Source organism: Vigna angularis, chromosome 6 (genome assembly GCF_016808095.1).
Source record: "Vigna angularis cultivar LongXiaoDou No.4 chromosome 6, ASM1680809v1, whole genome shotgun sequence".
Classification (NCBI taxonomy): domain Eukaryota; kingdom Viridiplantae; phylum Streptophyta; class Magnoliopsida; order Fabales; family Fabaceae; genus Vigna; species Vigna angularis.
The window spans coordinates 11,436,727-11,458,748 of NC_068975.1; the positions used below are offsets into that span (position 1 = coordinate 11,436,727).

The window sequence follows — 22,022 nt, forward strand, 5'->3', positions numbered from 1 at the left end:
TTGAAAAAAATTCGTGGATTTATTTTTATGCGGGTAGCTGGGCAGGTAACATGTATTTGTTCAGTGAGTCAGGTTGCTGGTTAGCACTATCCGTACCCAACCCGACTCATTGTCATCCCTAATCCCAACCATTGTGTCATCCCATCCACCTGACCATCCAATCAGCCAACAAGTAGTGAAGGACTGTAATACGTCATTTATAACCTTTATACTGAAAAGAAAAACCCAATAGATCTTGATGAATCTAAGCCTATATCATTGATGGGGTATATGTATACAGGAAAACACTAGAAAAGGAGGGTTGAATAGTGTTTTAAAACTTTTTCGAAAGCCAACGTTTAATGACTATTATAGGGGTAAGACAATCTACAATAGTTATTAGATGCTTGTGTGTTTAAGAGAGCGTTTAGGAAAACATTTTAAAGAAGGAAAACAATAACACGCAATTTTTATATTGGTTCGTTTCAACCTTAACTACGTCCAGTTCTCCCTTAAGACCTCTTAAAGAGTTCCACTAATTTTTAACAAAGATTACGAGTATCTATTACTCCTAGTTTACAACAAGTATTATCAACCACTCTTGGTTTACGACAATCCCAACTGAATCAATTAGTTTACCCACCCCTAGTTTAAAACTAGTCTACCTGACTAGATCGTTTAATTCAACTAAGTTAAACAAACAAGGATTTTAATTCACTCTTGAATTTATCAACATAATCAAGGTGTTTTTAGTATAAGTACAAATTCAAATAACTCTCAAAAAGAGGATAAGTTCAATACAATGAAATCTAAAAACTTAAAAAGACATTTTCTCTTTATTAAAGGCTTAGACGATGTGATCTTAGAGGAAAAGCAACAACGTAAAGATTCAAAGAATTATTGTTCTTCTCTTCAACGAGTTCTCTTTATATAGCCATCTTTGAAAACGATCTGTTACTCAGAGAGTTGACCTCCGTGAGAGTAGGTGACCTTAGGTATGAAGATGTGTATTATTCTACGTCTTGGGAATATCAGTATTGCTTTAGCAGTGATAGTGTGTACGACTATGAGAGGATATAAATCTTTAAGGAAACATTCATATAATGTATTCCTACCTCTTAACGTATTTCTGATCCTTGTGTAGAGTTTTTGAATAAAACTTAGTATTGGCATTATCTGCACTGATAAAGAGAACAAAAGCAAAGTAAGCAAAGAGGTGCAATACCTTCATGCATTTAATGATCTTACTCTAAGAGAGCATTTAGGCATGTTACATAGAATTGAGCGTTTAGCATAAGTCTGCGCTTTTAAGTAGTATGTCATAACTAGTGCTATCAAAATAGGCCACCTGGCCTGACTCGGTCCAGCTCATTACAAGTTGGCTACTTAGTGAGTCAACCCATCCCGGCTCATTTATTAACGAGTCGAAAAAATTCGAACCCGGCCTGGCCCACCACAGGTTCGTGGGTTAAACAGGTTGGCTCACTAGCTCACTTAATTATACTTTTTAAAAATAAAATAAAATTGTAATTCAAATTTAAATAAATTTCACTCTAAAATAATGTTAAACTCCAATGACAATTTAAAATAAAAAAAAGTAACATATAACTCAAATATAATGCAAAAATAAAATCAAAAAGCGAATAAATAGACAAACAACTACTAAACATTTACTTGAAGGTGTTAAAGGTGGAAACAATGGAATTAGGGTTAACTTGCTATAGTTTGCAAATAATACACTCCTTGTATGTCATCTTAAGATTAACAATATTGTGATAATAAAAAGCATTTTGAGATGTTTTGAACTAGTATATGGACTTAGGATTAATTACCAAAAAAGTAATATAGGTGATATAGAGGTACGAAAGTTGGAGGTGGATAATTTCTCTAAGATTATGAAGTGTAGCTATATGAAAATATGTAAATTCCTATAATAAAAAGCTATAATGAGTCATACACCATATTCTCAACCTTCAATATCACCTAATGTTCATTTTCCATTGCGTGTTCAACCATTTTCGAGTAAACTTTAGATTGGTTTTAGAGGAGTTGGTCTCCAATTGAGATTTGAGGATTTCGCGCGTCCATCATTAGAAAAATGGAAAAGAAGATTAGAAGTGGAAAATGAAGGGTTATGGAAAAAGATTTTAAATGCAAAGTATTGATCATGGAGGAATTTAAGGGAAATATTATTGTAAAGCATGTATCATGGTGGTGGAAAGACATGAGTATAGTTTGTGGGGAAGGACAACATGAAAATTGGTTTGATAACACAATAGAATGGAAAGTGGGACAAAGAAATGAAACCAAATTTTAGGAAGATAAATGGGTAGAACAAATTTCACTTAGTTTGAGGCCCTAGATTGTTTGTCATATCAAACTGTAAGGAAAAATCCATAGGGTAGTTAGGGGAATGGAGAGATGAAAGATGGGTGTGGAATTTATCATGGAGGAGAGATAGATCGATGTAGAAATCAGACCAAGAAAAAAAATTAATGAATATCATAACAAACCAAAAACTTGGTGAGAGAGACGACACTGAAAGGAGATGAAGATGGTGATAGTCAAAGTAGTTAGTGATTTTGTTTTAGAATAAGCCCGAATGTTATGAGAGTCAATTACAGTACCGTGATTTGTGGCACTCTTTCATTCTGTTTCAGATTCTGTTTCATACTCAATTTTTTTGTACAGAGGCTATAAAGCCTCACGCTCCTTTTAATTAAATAATAGATTCTCTCTTCAATTACTCCCGTTACATACCTAAAGTTTCTACATCTGGTATTAGAGCTCTACAAGGGGCCTGATAACCTAAGTGAAGAGTGTGTGAGTTCACAAACAAAATGTCAGAAAAATTTGTGCAATCAGCCATACCAAAGTTTGATAGCTATTATGATCATTGGTCAATGATGATGGAAAACTTTCTCAGAAGTAAAGAATTATGGAGCCTTGTAGATGAAGGGATATCATTGACAACACCAACAGAGTGATGCACAAAAGAGGAGTGTGGATGATGCTAAGCTTAAGAATTTAAAGGTTAAGAATTTCCTATTCCAGACTATTGATAGAGAAATTCTGGAGACAATTCTTGACAAGGAGACATCGAAAGCCATTTGGGTATCCATGTGGCAGAAGTACCAAGGTTCTACAAAGGTAAAAAGAGCACAACTTCAGGCTCTTAGAAGAGAGTTTGAGTTACTTACCATGAAAGAAGGAGAGAATGTGGATACTTTTCTTAGAAGAACCCTTAGCATGGTGAACAAGATGAAATCGAATGGTGAAAACATGGAGCAAAGTATGGTGGTCAGTAAGATTCTTAGATCATTGACTTCTAAATACAATTATATTGTATGTTCAATAGAGGAGTCGAACGATTTAAGCAGTCTAACTCTCGACGAACTCCATGGAAGCCTTCTTGTTCATGAACAAAGGATGCAGGAACACCCAGTGGAGGAACAAGTATTGAAGATTTCTCAAGATCAAAGTCTTGGACACGGAAGAGGAGGAAGAACTTCTTCCAGGGGTGGACGATGAAGAGGACGGGGAAGACGAATCCTGAATAAAGCAACCATTGAATGCTTCAAGTGTCATAAATTGGGACACTTCCAATACGAATGTCCCGAATGGGAGAAAAAAACAAACTATGCAGAGATGGATTCATAAGAGGAACTGCTATTAATGTCGCACATGGAGATACATCAAACTGAACAAAAGGAGGTATGGTTCTTGGACTTTGGATGCAGCAACCATATGACGGGAAATAAAGGTTGGTCTTCTACTTTGGAAGGTCTTTGCCATACTGTAAAATTGGGAAATGACATGAAAATGAATGTAGTAGGAAAAGGAAATGTAAGAATGCAAGTTGATAGTGTTACTCAAGTTATTTCTTATGTTTACTTTGTTCTTGAGCTTAAGAACAATTTGCTTAGCTTAGGACAACTTCAAGAAAAAGGATTGACAATCTTAATTCAAGATGGAGCTTGTAAAGTTTTTCATCATGATAAGGGCTTAATCATGCAAACTGAGATGAGTGGCAATAGAATGTTTTATGTGTTGGCCACCTGAGCTCTAAAAGAAACCAGGTGTCTTCAATCGGAGTTAGAAACTGACAAGGTAACACACCTATGGCATTGTCGGTTTGGGCATCTTAATCACAAGGGACTCAACGTTCTTTCACAGAAGCATTTGGTAACAGGTTTACCAACTCTGAAGTCACCAACAAAAACCTGCATCACCTGTTTGATTGGAAAACAACACTGACAATCAATCCCAAAGCAAGGTACGTGGAGAGCATCAAGGAAACTACAGCTTGTGCATGCTGACATTTGTGGTCCCCTAAAGCCTTCTTCCAACAATAACAAAAGATACATCCTAAGCTTTATATATGACTATTCACGAAAAGCTTGGGTTTATCTCTTACATAAGAAATCTGAAGCATTCCAACATTTCAAGAATTTTAAAATATGTGTCGAAAAGGAGGTCAATGAACATATTGCCTGCTTACACACTGATCGGGGAGGTGAGTTCACCTCACATGAGTTTGAAGAATTCTGCATAAGTCAAGGGATTAAAAGGCAACTAACAGCAGCTTATACTCCTCAACAAAACAGAGTTGCGGAAAGGAAAAATAAAATGATCTTAAATGGCGTAAGGGTTGTGTTAAAAGACAGACAAGTCCCAAAGGTGTTCTGGCCAAAAGCAAATGTTGTGTACATGTTCATAACCGAAGTCCAACATCATCCTTAGAGAATACAACCCTTGAAGAAGCATGGAGTGGTGTGAAGCCTACAATGGCATATTTTCGAATTTTCGGGTGTGTGGCTCATGTTCATATACCAGATCAACAAAGAACTAAACTTGAAGATAAGAGTAAGATGTATGTTTTCTTGGGAATCAGTGATGAATCAAAAGCTTATAGATTGTTTGATCCTGTTTCCAAGAAAATCATTATAAGTAGAGATGTGGTGTTTGAAGAAGAGAAAAGTTGGAATTGGAGTACAACCAATGAAGAAAGGAAAAGTGATGTCTTAGCATGTGAAGAGGAAACAAGCAGTCTTGAAAGGTCAAATGTTGAGCAAGAAGAAGACGTTGCACATGATGATGGTGGCAAAGATTTACAAGAAGACAAATCACCCACCAATAAAGAAACTAATATTGGTCAAGACAGTCCAGTACAAGGGAAGGCCACAAGAACTAGTAGAGAACCAACATGGATGACCGATTATATGACAGGTGCTGATTTGGATGATGAAAATCTCATGATATTGATGGCTGAAAGTGAAGACAACCCACATTCTTCTGAAGAAGCTTACAAAAATAAAAAGTGGCATATAACAATGGAGAATGGGATGAATTCTATAGAGAAAAGAAACACATGGGAGTTAACAGATCTGCCTAAAGGAGTAAAACCCATTAGAGTCAAGTGGATTTTCAAAACCAAGCTCAACCAAAATGGAGAAATAGAAAAGCACAAAGCACGATTGGTGGCAAAAGGATATTAACAACGATATGGAATAGACTATACTGAAGTCTTTGTACCAGTAGCTAGACTCGACACAGTACGCTTAATTATGGCACTCGCAACTCAACATGAATGGGAAATATTCCAACTTGATGTGAAAAGTGCTTTCCTTCATAGAGAGCTTAAAGAAGAAGTCTTCGTTGAACAGTCAGAAGGATTCATCAAATTGGGAAATGAGGAAAAGGTTTACAAATTCAAAAAGGCATTATATGGCCTTAAACAGGCACTAAGAGCTTGGTACAGTAAAATTGAAGCATATTTCATGCGTGAAGGATTTGAAAAATGCTCCAATGAACACACACTGTTTACCAAAATCAAAGGAGGTAACACACTTATCGTTAGCATTTATGTAGATGATCTCATCTTTACTGGAGGAAATAAGAATGTGTGATAACTTTAGAAACTCAATGATGAAAGAATTTGATATGTCTGACTTGGGACAAATGAAATATTTCTTGGGATTTAAAGTTATACATGATAAAGCTGGAATATTTATCTGCCAAAGAAGATATGCTCGAGAAATTCTTAAAAGGTTTGGCATGGAAAGTAGCAATCCCGTGAAGAACCCCATTGTTCCAGGAACACAATTGTCAAAGGATGAAGTAGGAGAAGGAGTAGATACTACTATGTTTATACAAGTAGTTGGTAGTTTAATGTATCTCACAACTACTCTACCAGATCTAACCTATGGAATAAGTTTGATAAGTAGATTTATGGCTAACCCAAAGTCATTTCATTGGCTCGCAGCAAAGAGAATCTTAAGGTACATAAAAGGAACCACTGATTTTGGAATACTATACAAAAAGGGTGGCAGAAATATAGGTCTTGAATCTTATATAGATAGACACTATGCTGGAGATTTAGATGATCGAAAGAGTACTTCAGGATATGTGTTCATTATGGGATCTAGAGCAATTTCATGGACAAAAAAAAACATCCAGTTGTGAGTCTGTCAACCATAGAAGCTTAATACATTGATGTAGTGTTATGTGCTTGCCAATGCATTTGGTTTAGGAGAATTTTGAAGCAACTTGGAACTATTGAAAAAGGAAGCACAGAAAATTTTTGTGACAATAACTCTACTATCCAATTGTTCAAAATTTGTTTTACATAGTCAAAGCAAACACATTGAAGTGAGGTTTTATTTTCTCTGAGATTTGGTAAACAACGGGACTGTGAAATTGAGTTTTTGTAACTCTAAAGAACAAATTGCAGATATCATGACAAAGCCACTCAGGTAGGAACAATTTGTGAAACTCCATAGAATGATTGGAATGATTAATGCAGATGAAATCTAAGCTCAATGTAGATGCATTAGCTTAAGGGAGGGAATGATAGTCAAAGTAGTTAGTGATTTTGTTTTAGAATAAGCCCGAATGCTATGGGAGTCAGTTACAGTACCGTGATTTGTGGCACTCCTTCATTCTATTTCAGATTATGTTTCATACTCAGTTTTTTTGTACAGAGGCTATTAAGTCTCACGCTCCTTTCAATTAAATAATAGATTTTCTCTTCAATTACTCCAGTTACATACCCAAAGTTTCTACAGATGGAATGTTCCCAGTAAAGTTTGCCTATAGTGTGCTGCAAAATGGGTCTGTAGGAGAAAATTCTGATCTGTTTAATGTTTTTTAGGGTTTGAAAGCTCTTCCCAATACACAACACTTTATGTAGAGAGTTCTATTGAATAAAGTACTAACAAAGGATAATTTAATACGTAAACGTGTAGGCATAGGCGGTTATTTATGCAAGTTATGTAATCAAAATGAGGAGAACGTGAAACATTTATTTGTTGGATGCCATATATCTAAGGTAGTTTGGGATATGTGTGTGATAGGTGGTGAGTATAATTTCTCTGCATCATAACCAACCTCACAAACTTTCAATAATCATATTAAATGAAAAACAAAATAAAGTGTGGAAGGTGGTGCCAATAATTTGGGCAATATGGAACCATAGAAATGGGATAGTTTTTAGACAAGAAAAGCTGAATGCAGAGGAGATCTTTAGTTTGGCTCAACTAAATGTCTGGCTATGGATCAAACACAAAATATCAACTGTAACATTCTCATTCTCATATTGGAATCAGTGTCCATTGAATGTTTAAAATTTCTGTAAACTACAAACCAGGGGAGGTAAATGAAGTTATGTCTGACGTTGGATCATGAGCTAAGAAATAAATTGTTAGTGTCGGGATATAAGAGTCGACTTGGTAAAAGTTTTAAGAAGCTATCGAATTGTTAGAAAGATTTGTAGCTTAGCTTACGAGGTAGAAATAGCATTAGGTATAAATACATAACACAGAAAAACGAGGGGCTTTTGTTTTCAGGTGTAATTCTCTTTCAAGTTGGGTTCAATCATAAAAGAAGACTAGGAAGGATATTTGCAAAAGCACGGACGAGCTAAAGCAATTCATAAAGTTAAACTATCTGTTGCACCTTAATCAAAAAGGGAAACATTGCAAACTGTTTTAGATTTGGCAATTTTTCAAAGAACGTGCAAGATGTATTGATTTAAAAGGTGTATCTGGAAATTTTTGGTCTTCTTATCTTCTCGGGTCTTTTATGTTTTGTTTTGGGATATCTTTTTTGTTGGCTACATGGTTTGCTAGAGTATATAGTGTGTCTAGATCTATAGTTTTGAGTTTGTTGTATGTAAATATTGTGTAAAAAAGGTTAGGTACCCCAAGTACTCCACTTAATATATATGTTCTCTGCTGATAAAAAAAATCATGTTACGGTGACCACCCGTCCATCAATAAATCATCACCAGTAATTCAATAATTATTCAATTTCAAGCACACAATTGTTCAATTTTCATAGACATTCAGTTGTATCAGATAGCTCATCGTAAACATGTATAAGATTATTCAAATTTTGTATTAAATATTGGATAATACACGTAAATAAATTGCAAATGCATGACAACCACAAATATTTGATTGTTGAATAAATGGAACATTATGATTAGGGCTCTCATCATTAAAACATGTATAAAAATTTGAGGGCTAGGGTTCATTGAATGGAAACAGTTGCTTGTTCAGTTACTTAAAGGATTTGACAAAACGAGAGGACCAAGGAGGCCATAAATACCTAAGAATAAGCTACAAAAGGATGACAACAATTGCCCGTTTGATTCAGGAACTAGTTGAGTGCAACAACCATCGGTGAATTTTGAAAATATTGAGGATTAGAGGAGTTTGTTGCAAGGCATTGGAAGATGGTGATCTATCCACCTGATGGAGAAATATAATGGTTCAAGTACGAGGTCATTGAAATTTTAGGCTAATGTTTTATCCACCCAATAGTTCAAGAATGGGGTGACTAAAATTTGAGAATGATAACCTGTGCACCAAGTGGAGAAAAGTAAGAATTCGTAGTGCAAAACCAGAGTGATTTGGAAGAAATCCAAGGTTCATGAGTGACGTTAAGATTTGTTGAGATGTACTTTTAGAATATATTTAAAAAATACAATATATGATATATATATATATATGTATACATGAAATTGTTAAAATTTCAATTAGGTCCTTCTGCAATTAATAATTAAGAAATTAATAAATAAAATGACATATTAAGTGAATACAGATGCTACTTAGAGCGTACAAAAACATCTGTACAAAAGGATTAACCATTGAACATATAAAAGGATAATTAAGGGCATGCAGTGGCACTTCCTACCATTTAAGCAGGTAGTAGAAGAACTATTAGCAAGTAGGAAGTAGAGAAGAATAAAAATGAAGGAAAAAGGTCTATTCACCAGTCATAGGGTTGTCGCACCAAGTACATGAGTCTGTTGACAGTAAGAAGCAATAACTAAAGGTAATTCACGAGTGCGCTTGCTAAACTCCCCTCTCTAAAGCCAAATCAGACAGCCATGCCCGCCCCATTCCACCCTGGGAGGGTTGATATGGAGCATCGCACTTCTTCCTCCTTCACATGAAACAAATAATTCAAATGGTTTGAATTTTGAAACAATGTCTCAAACTGGACAACCTCCTAACTCACCAACATATTTCACACTTCATTTTCTTGGTCAGCAGGATGTTTTGTTCAGAATCTTTCGAAATTTCTGCTGAATCCATCCTATCTACAATTTCCAAAATTAAAACAAAATAAATAATTAAAAATGCATAAAAAAATTGAAAACAAAGAAATATGGTCACCGACATTCAGATAGCTGAGATTTTGCTGTGGGTAATTGATTTCAGTTTGTTTGGTTCACATTTTAGCCAGTACAGCATGCTGTCAAACACTTGCTTTGTCAAGAAGTCCATAGTCAGCACATTCAGTGATTTCAAAGACTGTTTGCTTGATGGGTTCAGATATATGATTTCTAAAAGGTTGCCTATAACATTAGATACTGTGGGGAGATCTCATTGCTCCTGGTAAGAGATGGCGTAGGGGAGGGGGGAGCTCACTCCAGAATAACAATTGTGCTTCTGCATCATAATGCACAACTTCTTCTCATACCCAAATCCAGTCTTAACAAGAAAAATATGGGCTTCAATATCCCATGTGCTTATCCAATTACACAAGGAACGTTTGCAGTAGAATTTTTCTCTAATTTACGTAGACCACGCGTAAAGCTTTGTTTCCTTGGTCAAGTGCTAATACCACTTTATTGCATAATTCAACCAACCCAAATTTTGCATCTAAGAACTTGAAGAACTTGATTAACTGATAGATTAGAAATTCCATAAAGATGCAAACACTCAAATCCATTTTCATTGTTGGACAAAAGTGTTTGCATTAGCTTTACCTCTTCCTTTTTCAGTTTCAAAAGCTTAAGAATCTCACCAATACAAGGAAAAAATGCTTGTGGGCGGACACAGTAAGGCTGAAAAATAAATATTAGTGCTTGTATATCAGCTTCAAATTGATTGGCTCCCACCTTAGAGAACCAAACCTCATTTCTGACAATGCTGCCTGAGATGTAATGATCTAGCCCCTCAGCAATGCTTCTCCACAAATCCAAAAAATCCTTTCTATTGAGATTTATCTTCACAGTTTGAAGCCAGCTTTTTAAAGCGTACAAAGCTTCAACAAAATCATCGGAAACTACTAAATCAACATCCTCTCTAAGATTTGTAAAATCTCGGTTGTCCTTAAAGCTATCATCGTTTTGAACATATTCCCAGGAAAGCATTTCAAACTGTCGAAGAACAACTGCAATAATTTCTATAAGCCAGTTTGTTTCCATTTCAGACAAGCTTCTTATTTCTTCGTTAAAAAAGCAGCCATTATCCATTGTATTATCTTGTATGGGCTTGCCAGCATCATTTTCAGCAATTTTCATCTCCAAAAACTCAATAGCATCACTCCATTCTTGTAATTTAATCCAAATATATCTGGCAGCATTTATTAACCCACACACCATAACTATAGCAACATTATCAGAATTATCCAGACGTAATTCCTTTGCCTTGAACTGAAAAAGTAAAAGCTTAAAGAAGTACCAGAGCAATCTTCCTGCAGTAAATCTAATAAATTGTGCACGTGATAAAATGGATGGCATAGTTTTGCAGCGTTCAATTATATCCCAGATAATTTTAAGAAAAAACTCTGCGATAGGTGGAGCTTTGTTATCTTCAACAGCCAATAGCAGATACTCCTGATTATTATCAATCCCAGGTTTAGAAATTCTAGAAATCACCCACGATTTCTCTTCTTTCAGTTCGGTATTAAGTTTCTTCCAGGCATTTTTGAACTCTATTTTTGCCCAGATCTTCAGCCAATCAGGCCTATTACAAAATATTGATAGAACTGATACACCTCTTGACTGCCCTTCAAAACTTTCAGACACTGCCAAAAAACAAGTCTCCAGATTGAGAAGGGATTGCATCTTTTTGTCAAATGCAATGGTAAGATCCACAAGGTGAAGCCATGAAGATGATACATTAGACTTCAAATGCTTTACTTTATATCTTTCAGCAAGCAAAGAAAAAACGTTTTTTTCCAGAAAGCCAGAAAGCATTTGGACCACTGCAGAGACCCACGCCTCCTTTGCACTGCAACTGACAAGCCTGGCCTTGTCAATAAGTGGCTGCAAGACACCATCTATTCCAGCAATAAAATCTCTGGTAACTTTATATGCCAAAGCAAACATATATTCTGGCTGCTCAGACCATTTGGTGAAATGGTACTCCATCCTTGATGCAATAGGTGATACTAATTCATCAATGGCCCAAAGCTGTTTGTACTGAGTGTCTATTTCTATAAGATTATTATTATTAAGCTGTCTTTCTTCCTTTCTCTTTTGCAGATGCTGCAAAGCACAAAGAGCAATAAAACTTCGAGAGTAATTTCTTCTTTTATCTTCTTGCATAAGAACCAATGGATTAGGAAGGTCTGTAATACCATCGTTTCCACTGTTTGACAGAAGTAGTTTTGGTGGCCACCCAAGAGAGACTAGAAGAGCCCGGTGATCTGCAAAAATTTGTGGCCGGAGAGCAGATAAGATCTTATCTACTCTGGTGTCAACAGACTTCAGAAGACAATACCACTGAGGATGGAATTTCTCAACACCAATCAATACTTCTTCAATATCATTCATGGCTTTTATGGCCTGAAGCAACTTGTCATGTTTTCTTCCAGCATCCTACAGCACACAATACATTCATGCATAACAATCCATGATCAGTTATTAACATTCCAACTAAGTACATAAACTAACGAAACGAGGGAACGACAGTTACTTCAGAGATTAGTGAATTCAAGAGCTTCAATTTAAACATATTCCCTGTGTGGCAAGACATGACAAAGAGAGAAGCATCTTCAAGATCCCCAACTAGAGCTTCCAACTGTACAGCAGTCTCTGAGACAATAAGTAATGTAAACTTTACAGCTAGCTAGGTCAAGATATACAAAAAATCAGAGGCACCAACCATTTGACTGAAACAAATAATAGCACTCAATGAATTCCACTTTTTACAGAGCACAATACAATCACCATTCACCAAACAGAACTCAGCGCAGAAGACACAATGGAAATATGCAATACAATACATTAATCTAAAGTGCATATCAATTAAGTCCACAGCAAAATAATATACATACATATACATAGATAATACATATCCATATACATATACGTAAGTACATATATATACATATATATACATATACATATACATACATATATATATATATATATGTATACATATATATATATATATATATATATATATATCTTCAGTTGATAAATAGTTTTGTGGCGAATCCAAGACCTGAGTCAATGGGAGCAATTTGTTTAAGTAGAAGTCAATACGCGTACGAAAATAAATACATGACAGTTAAAAAAAAAATCAAAATATTTAATCAAATAATTCAGATACCTTATAATTGAAAATAGGAGACAGTGGGTTCAAAAATATACAATTAGAAGGACAAAATGTAAAATTCATGACATTGATTTACAATTTTATCAAAGTAATGCACCCAGTCGAACATAGACAGGTCCACCATGTCCAATGAAAACACAAACTCATTCCTGACAACAAAAAATCCGACTAAAATGTCGATAGATCAATCAACCAACTACTTTAACATTTGGTTGCAATTGCATGCAACATTACCGCCAGAAAAACAACTAAGAAAGCAGTAATAATAATAATAATTGAAAAAACGCATAAATGTAGACTATCATAAAGACCCCATGAAAGCACGGCAACAATGACACAAGTTGAAGACTAAAATGGAAACCCCGCAAACAGCCACAGAGAAAATGGGAGGGAAAACATCATATCATTCTTATGATCCACAATGACACAAGTTGAAGACACCAAAAAGTACAATAGCAAAGTGAAACACAGATAAACTCAGCTATTCAAAATAAACTCACCAAGATAACACCGAAGAGACTCGATTCTGTTCATTTCGTAGGCCAATCGAGGAATCTCCTCTGTCAAAACCCGCCGAAACCTCTTCGAACCAAATCCATCTAAACACGAAAAAGAGCATCGAAAACCATTCAACAAAAGCAGGAAAATAAACATACATATATAAAAGAACCATTTCTATTTCTTCATACGCGGAGAAGTGCGAAGGGAGAGATTGCGAAGAGCGAGAGAGAGTTGCTGGAGCGAGGATTTGGCGCGGAAGGAGCGAGAGATCCACGAAACGGTGCGTTTCGAAGCGTGAAGGAGGAACATCGACTCTAGCTCGGAGCATTGCTGCGAGAGCGAGGAGGAGAGAAAGAGGTTGGAAGATTCGTGAGATAGGTCGCGTTTGGTTTGGAAGTGTTGATCAAGAAACGCTGAGTGTTGGGGCGTGAGGTCGGCGACATTTGGCAAACGGGGAAGAGAAGAAGAAGAAGAAGGGTCCATTGATAGTAACCGGTGAGGTGGGAGCAGTAGCAGGTTCTTTTTTCTTGGTGTTGAGAGTGAGTGGTTTTCCACTTCGGTTCCAACTCAACAATTTTCAAATTTTATAGATCCGCCTTTTATTTTATAGAAAAAAAATATTAATACAAGCCAAAATACTTTGGCCATTAGTTTATTCAAATTTAAATAATTTTAATATTCTCTATTTTAGTTTTCAAAAAAATATTCTCGATTTTACTATATATTAAATTCTCAAATATACTACACGCGTTCTGCGTTTATATTTTTATTACATTAAAATAATATAATTTGAGAAAAAACGTAAAATTTAAATAACTTTGTAAGAATAGTTTTAAGAGAATTATGTAGAAATATATTTGCAATAATTATTTTAATTTAGTAAAAGACAAAACTGTTTGATTAAAAATGACACCAACAATAAATATAAACAAGTGTACCTTTTATATAAGGATTAAATATGTTTTTAATCCTTCAATTAAGTGATTTATTTTTCGTTCCTTTTTCAAATTTTGGTACATTTTGATCATTCTCTTTAATAATAAAATAAGGGTAAATTTTTTTTTCTGAACTGTTTTCCCTTTAGTTTTAGGTTTGGTTTGGTTTATAAATCTCTAGAGTAGTTTACTATTCTTGCTTTAGTATGTAAATACTTACTTCTGTTACTGATATGTTTTAGTTTAGTTTTTAGCTTTGTTGATAATAGTTCTTACGTAAAGTTCATTCATTCATTTTTAGCTTAGGTTCTTTTACTTGCATTGATTCTATCAGAACTTCTTTTAGGATTCCTTTCTGTTGTTCTGTTTTAATTTCATGAAGTGTTTTAGTCTTTAATTAGTAGTTGTTTTAGTTTTTTTTAATTCTTTGGATCTGTTACAGCTTGTAAATAAAATTTCTTTAGCATTCTGCTGGTTTTAAAATTCTTTTCATTTCTTAGGTTCTATTTTTAGTCTTTACTTAGAATTCCCTTTAGGTTTTTCTTATTTTAGTTTCTTTTTTCGTGTACATTTATGTTTTGCTTGGTTGAGGTTTTGTTTACGCTTATTGTTTTAGGTATCTTTTGCTTCTTTAATTTAGGTTATTTTCTTTTCCTTTTGCTTTGTTTTAGTTTGGGTAGGTTCTGTTTAGGTTACATATTGTTCTGCTTTAGTTTGTCTAGGTTGTAGATAGCTTTAGGTAATTTTGTCTAGGTCTTTTTAGGTGCTTTTAAGTTCTGTTTTATTCTTTTCTTCATTCTTGCTGATTCCACTCATTTCTTAGTTGTATTTCCTTATATTAGAGTTGTCAAAAGTAGACTTAGCACTAGTGCAGAATTGGCCTTCAACGTCATCTAATAGACGTCGGTCCACCAAACAACCAACGTATATTATTGACCGGTGGCATTTTCGTAAATAAGTGGGCACATAAACGTCCGTTAGAAGGGGGGCTCGACATCTATAATATTATAGACAACGGGGCCCCTCCTAACGGACGCCTAAATGGCTGACAGGGTAGGTGAGGAGTTATTTTTTTCAGCCATTTAGGCGTCTGTTAGGAGGGGCCCCAACGTCTATCATATTATAGACGTCGGGGCCCCTCCTAACTGACGCCTAAATAGCTGACAGGGTAGGTGAGGAGTTATTTTTTTCAGCCATTTAGGTGTCCGTTAGGAGGGGCCCCCGACGTCTATAATTATAGACGTCGGGGCCCCTCCTAACGGACGCCTAAATGTCTGACAAGGTAGGTGAGGAGTTATTTTTTCAGCCATTTAGGCGTCCTTTAGGAGGGGCCCCGACGTCTATAATATTATAGACGTCGGGGCCCCTCCTAACGGACGCCTAAATGACTAACAAGGTATGTGAAACGTTCAGTTGGACGTCGGGGCACCTCTAAACCTACGCCTATAATCCCCGCGAATATGAATATTTAAATCAGAAAGACGTCATATTAGTTAGGGCCCTGACATCTATAGTATTATAGACGTCGCCCCCCCCCCCCCCCCCCCCCCCCCAGCACCCGACGTCTACAGCCATTTATACTGAAAACGCAAACCCGCAAGGAGTTACACTCACTGTTCATCGTCTTCCCTGCGTTTTCTCTCTTAGACATTGCATTTCCAGGTGCGTTTCCTCTCTTTTGGACTGTTTAAAGTTACTTTTACTCCGATTAAATTACTCTTTGATGAAATATCTTCCATTTGAACCGATTAAAATTCATTTTCGTTACGTTTTGGTGCAGTTTCAGGCTTGTTCTTGGGCGGCGCTTTTGACTCTTTTTGGCCTACGTTTTTGGGCTTGCATTACTCCATTTCCCTGCATTGCTTTTTTAATCTGCTAAAAAGGTTAGCTTCTTTGTTGATAACTTTTTTGTATGCATGTTATTAGCTTTTGTGTATACATGTTATTGGCTTTTGCGTATGCATGTTTCTACCAACTTAACTTTGTTGTTTTAGGTACATGGACACAATCATTGTAGACCAAGGTCGGTCTTCCATATACGGATTTGTTGAACCTCAGACCATTCAACCTTCTCGTAACACACTTGAAAGAACACAACATTATTTGCAAACATGTATGGATGAGTCAAAAAGAGACGTATACCTTGTGCCATACATTGATGGGTAGGTGTTGTTATATGTAAAAGTTCATTATTAAAGTTTCCTTAATTAGTTAAATAACTATTTGTCCTTCGTGATAGGTCGCACTGAGAGCTGATGGTCATCATTCCTGTTAGAATTATTGGTTATTATGTATGAGTTATGTGTGTATGAGTTGTGTTCAAGTGTGTTCCAACTAAGAGTGAGTTGGAAAGGAGTGTGGTTAGTTACTTTGTTTTCTATAAATGTAAGTGTAGAGGTGTTTAAGACCAACAGTTTCAACGGGTGACCAGTGGATCTGGACCGTCTCTTCGAGCGACGGCCAACCACATCAGTTTTGGAAGCTACTTCTCCCTCACGCGCCGCCACGAGCATCAGATCTCTCCGATCTACGCTAGCCACCGTCACGATTTCGACCGGTGACCAGCGGATCTAGACCGTCTCCTCGAGCGACGGCCAACCTCGTCGGAGTCAAGACCAGACTCCTCTACAGGCGCCTCCACGCGCCGCCTGTCTTCAGCTAGTCTCGGGTGCGTGTTTGTCATGCGCCGCCTTCTCATTGGCCACCGTCACAGTTTCGACCGGTGTCCAGTGGATCTGGACCGTCTCTTCAAGCGCGACCTAACCCTGGTGGTTGCCGTCTCTGTCTCGTCCGCATGCGCCGTCACGCGCCTCCTCTCTCCGATAGATCTCAGACGCGTGTTCATCACGCGCCGCCTTCTCGGCGTTGGCATCAAACCGCGTCGCTGTCGGTCGTCTCGCCGGACCTCCTTCTCTCTATTCAGACCCTCCAGAGCAGCCATTGCTGCCATCTTCGTCTGTCTTCGTCTCCGCCGTTGATGGACTAGCGCCTAGTCCTACCTTTCTCCGCTTTCGTCATCCTCTAGCTCTGTCGTAGGGGGTTTCGCCTCTGTGTTGTTGTTCTTGCCTTTTTCTCGCTATATTTGCCGCTTTGTCAATTTCTTAAGAATGCAAATCTTTTTTATCTTCGGACTAGCAACTATGATACTTTCAATCTCAATCAATAATTTCACAATTTCCGCCATGCCGTTCACACTGAGGGGGAGTATCGTTCCAAGACAACACTGCAAAGGAAATGTCAGTCCACCATGGGTGTAGTCCCTGTAGTTTTGTAACTTTCAGCTACTATTGTTGATCCCATCACCCATCCTACAAACCAAGTATGGCAGTTTAGCATGGGTGTAGTCTCTGCAGTTTTGTAGCTTTTATTACTATTGATCCCATCACCCATCCATCATTGATGGGGATTCAGTGTAGTCCCTGTAGTTTTATAGCTTTCAGCCACTGCAGATCCCGTCACTTATCCATCATTGATGGGGATTCAGTCCTTGTAGTTTGTCATTGTCCACCGCTGCTCTCCTTCATCCACTTTTGAAGTTGAAGTTTCACAAGCTGTTGTTAGTTCATTGACATGTGATAACCCATCTCTGTTTGCCTCACACTCTTGAAGACAAATCATCCAGTTCAAAACCGAGTTCAATTATTCCAAGCTTGGTTCATACAATTTGTATGCTCCAGTCTGAGGGGGAGTGTTAGAATTATTGGTTATTGTGTATGAGTTATGTGTGTATGAGTTGTGTTCAAGTGTGTTCCAACTAAGAGTGAGTTGGAAAGGAGTGTGGTTAGTTACTTTGTTTTCTATAAATGTAAGTGTAGAGGTGTTTAAGACCTCAAGTAATACATATTCCTGTATTCCATTTTAACAATTCCCAAACAATGTAAAATTATATGGTTTTGATCGTTGCACAGGAAGATGAAAACTGACTTGAGAACCATGCTTCAAGGGTAAGTGTTTCTCCAAATAGAGTTATTGGTAAATCTCGAGGTCAACTAGTTCAAATTTTGTATCCAAAGGTTGTAAGTCATTTATACTTCTAATTTATTTTCTATGTTATTGAATGATCTAAATTCTTGACTATTTAGTTTGTCATTTTAGTGTAACCAGTAGCTAGATTCATGGGAATGTGGCTTCTATGTCATGTGTTGGATTAAGACCATCATTCGAGTTGTCATTACAGATGACTGGAATGAAGTAATGATGCATACCTAGAATACATTACAAATCAAATTCATCTTTAAACATATATGAAACCATAATGAATCTTTCTTCATTTTGCAGCGCTTCAAGAGTACATCTCCTATACCAGAGGACACAATTAGGCAGATAAGGCAGGAGTGGACAACTTATCTTCTGCAAAGATGGAGCTAGGAACACCTATATTTGTTGTTGAACATTACTTAGGTTTAGTTTAAGTTTATATTTAGATAGTTTTGGTATTGGATTGTTTTTTACATTAAGTAGAACTTTCTTTATATGAGACACATATATATATTATACTATATTGTTCTGGGACAATTTTCTGTTTTTCAGGTGTGATTTTATTGCAAAAATAAATTAATTTTTTAAAAATAAACACCCAGTAGACGTCGGTTAGTGCATTGACCGATGTCTATAGACATCTGTCAATGCACAAACCGATGTCCAATGAGTTACAGTAAACAAAACGTTTTAGGGCCTATAGACGTCTATATAGACATCGGGAATACCCCTCTGACGTCTATATAGACGTCAGGCGTACCCCTCTGACGTCTATATAGACGTCGGGTATACCCCCCTCCGACGTCTATATAGACGTCGGGGCAGCGTACCCGACGTCTGAGTAACGTCACCCACAAAGACGTCAGATACATATCGAACGTTAAAAGGCCAAAATAACAAACGTCTAAAGCCCTTTTTGCACTAGTGTAGCTTTAGATTTATGCAGAGGTAGTTCTAGCATTAATTTTTCCAGCTTTAGTTCATTTCAATTCAGTAATTTTTGCATAGTGTCAATATCCAATTTCGTCCGGATAAATAAAATTCATCATAAAAATAAATTAAAAAAAAGAACAAAAGAATAAAAAGAATATTATTTGTTTTACTATTTGCACCTCCAAATTAAATTTTCACTCCTTAATTCTATGGCCCAAAATAATCCCACACTTTTTTACTTCCTCACCACCCCTTTTCTCTTATCACACCGCACTCCACATCACCATCCACCTCACCCTCCATATCACATTCCACTTATATACCAACTTTTCTAATTATTCCACTTACATTTTTTAATAATATCTTCTCCACCAACATATTTTATTATTTCCTTAATCCATTTTCTCCATCTACTTTTCCACCCCACTTTTATATTAATTTCTTTTACTAACTTTTATTTATTCCATCTACTTTCCTAAATTATATTTTATTCACCACCTTCTCCACCAACTTATTTCATTATTTCCTTAATCCATTTTCTCCATCTACTTTTCCACCCCACTTTTATATTAATTTCTCTTACTAACTTTTATTTATTCCATCTACTTTCCTAAATTATATTTTATCCACCAACTTATTTTATTATTTCTTTCATCCATTTTTCTCCATCTACTTTTCTACCCCACTTTTATATTAATTTCTCTTTCTAACTTTTATTTATTCCATCTACTTTTCCAAATTATATTTTATCCACCACATTCTCCACCAACTTATTTTATTATTTCTTTCATCCATTTTTCTCCATCTACTTTTCCACCCCACTTTTATATTAATTTCTCTTACTAACTTTTATTTATTCCATCATTTTTCTAAATCATATTTTATTTACCACCTTCTCCACTAACATATTTTATTATTTTCTCCATGTACTTTCTTTACCTAATTTCTCCACCCACTTTTTATATTATTTCTTTCACTTATTTTCCACACCAACTTTTACTATTTACTTTTTTTATTATATTTCATTTCATCTAATTTTTCCACCCACTTATTATATTACTTTTCTTCATCAACTTTCTCCATCCATATCTCTATAAATACCCACATTTCTCTTCACTCCTTTTTTTCACACACACAATTACACAATATTCATCTTTTTTCTCTCACACCAAACCTCTTCATTTCCATCCCAAAACTCTAATTCATTCTTCTCTCCCACACTACATATCTTTCCACACATTCCTTATCTCTCCTATTATCATTCTTCTACACACACCACATATGAAACACTTCAACACATCTCTTCTCCTCCATATCAACATCTACATCTCTTGAAGCCTCTATTTTCACTCGCATCTTGATCGGACTATCATTGTCTTCTCATCCAGGTTCTTATCCCTTCACTTCTTTTTTTTGTTTTGAATTATCTTATTACATTTGGTTTTATTGTTCCATAATTGTTTTTACTATTTTTTATTCTAAATTTTCATTTATAAACAATTTTGTTTTTTATCTCTAAAAAATACCAAAAAATATTTTAAAGGTTAAGCACATGTGTGATCGCTCGCATCGTCCTTGTGCTAAAAATCTTTTCTCTTTCTTTTATAAAGAGTTTTTTGGGGACATCGTCGTCTCGTCGCGATTCCGGTTGCGACAGATGGCGACTCCACTAGGGAGATAAGAGAGTCACGCCATTTAATTAGGTGCACAAATTTGATGTGGTTTTGCTTTATGTTTTCTTTCCCTTTTTCTTTATCTATGTTTGATATTTGAAGTAATTGCGTGTGAATTACTTTGATTGTTCTATATTGAACCCTAGGGTAGAAAACATGCTTATATCTGCCTGGGAGAATTTTTTGTTTATTTTGCAGGTGAGGGTTTGGGTATGCATTGCATTCTCCCTTCACACACAGACACTTTATGCATATCATGAGTGAGGCCCTATACCCGGGTCTGAGTGTAACTTAGAAATAGAGGGGTTGTGTAGTGGTGCCATTTGGGACATACTTTCTGTTTGGCTATCGTGAGAACCCCAGCTAGAGTTTGTTCTCTTTACTTGTGTCTCCGCATCTAGTTGATTACTCGACTGTTGTGGAGATGCTATGAAGGGGGCCATAACTCTAGTGACCATCGACCTTTAGGCTCAGGGAACCATCATTGTGAGATTGGATGTACCAAACCTTGAATCCTAACCGTTGAACCTTCCTAGGACACAAAGGGAGATGTGTGTCGTCTTATAACCCTCATTTTCGCTTAACAAAACCACGCACCTTGTACATATCATCATATCTCTTTATACATTTTTTTATTTTCTTTCTTTCACTGTTGCTCATTGTTTTTATGGTCTTGTCACATTTTGTGTATTCTAGTCAAGAAATTATAAATTTGTGATTATGTCCTTAAGGTAAAGATGGAAATTAACATGGGATTTTGAGTCGGGGGTATTCGAGTTCAGACATTTTAATATACATCATAGTAAATGAGGGTATTACTGGTGGATCAAGGGATCTGGTGAGAAAAAGATAGCCCTGAAAGATGCATTCAAGAAGGGGTATAAGAATTTGGTGAGCCTGTCAGAGGGGAAGAATTTGGGCAAATCTTAAATACACCTCTCAAGGCCAAAGCTCTATACAACTAAATCGGGAAGTATACCCATATCTTGCAGTAAGTGAGAATCATAAGAGTGCGCCCTATGAGATTGGAAAGTGAATTCATACTTAAGGGTAAAGCAAGGGGCATTTCTAAAGGATACCTAGAGTGGTACTTGCATCGAAAAGTGGGAAACATTCATGAATGTACGGGCTCTGATCCCCTATGGTGTCATGCTCTTTCCTAA

The 22,022-nt window shown here is 36.3% G+C and overlaps 1 protein-coding gene across 7 annotated transcripts; it reads right to left on the reverse strand.

Annotated features, from left to right (window-relative positions):
* Positions 1 to 798: 798 nt before the first annotated feature.
* On the reverse strand, positions 799 to 13,900 carry LOC108343831 (RINT1-like protein MAG2L). 7 transcript variants are annotated; one of them, XM_017582232.2, is made up of 6 exons: positions 13,529 to 13,900; positions 13,340 to 13,438; positions 12,195 to 12,313; positions 9,667 to 12,097; positions 9,257 to 9,586; positions 799 to 1,160 (listed from the first exon to the last, which is right to left on the reverse strand). In XM_017582232.2, exons 1-4 carry the CDS (start codon positions 13,821 to 13,823, stop codon positions 10,130 to 10,132), a joined length of 2,481 nt encoding a protein of 826 aa, XP_017437721.1. In that variant the 5' UTR covers positions 13,824 to 13,900; the 3' UTR covers positions 799 to 1,160; positions 9,257 to 9,586; positions 9,667 to 10,129. The 7 variants fall into 7 exon arrangements, with proteins under 7 accessions (XP_017437721.1, XP_052735609.1, XP_017437723.1 ...); XM_052879649.1 differs by lacking the exon at positions 799 to 1,160 and adding an exon at positions 8,493 to 8,841; XM_017582234.2 differs by lacking the exon at positions 799 to 1,160 and having other exon boundaries at positions 9,229 to 9,429; positions 9,505 to 9,582.
* Positions 13,901 to 22,022: the final 8,122 nt, after the last annotated feature.

Excerpts from the sequence above, each read along its gene's own strand:
- LOC108343831 (XM_017582232.2), bottom strand. The coding sequence starts at position 13,823 with ATGGACCCTTCTTCTTCTTCTTCTCTTCCCCGTTTGCCAAATGTCGCC. Across the intron at positions 12,314-13,339 it reads GTCTCTTCGGTGTTATCTTG|AGACTGCTGTACAGTTGGAA; the intron begins GTGAGTTTATTT and ends TTATTGTCTCAG. Across the intron at positions 12,098-12,194 it reads TGAATTCACTAATCTCTGAA|GATGCTGGAAGAAAACATGA; the intron begins GTAACTGTCGTT and ends TGTGTGCTGTAG.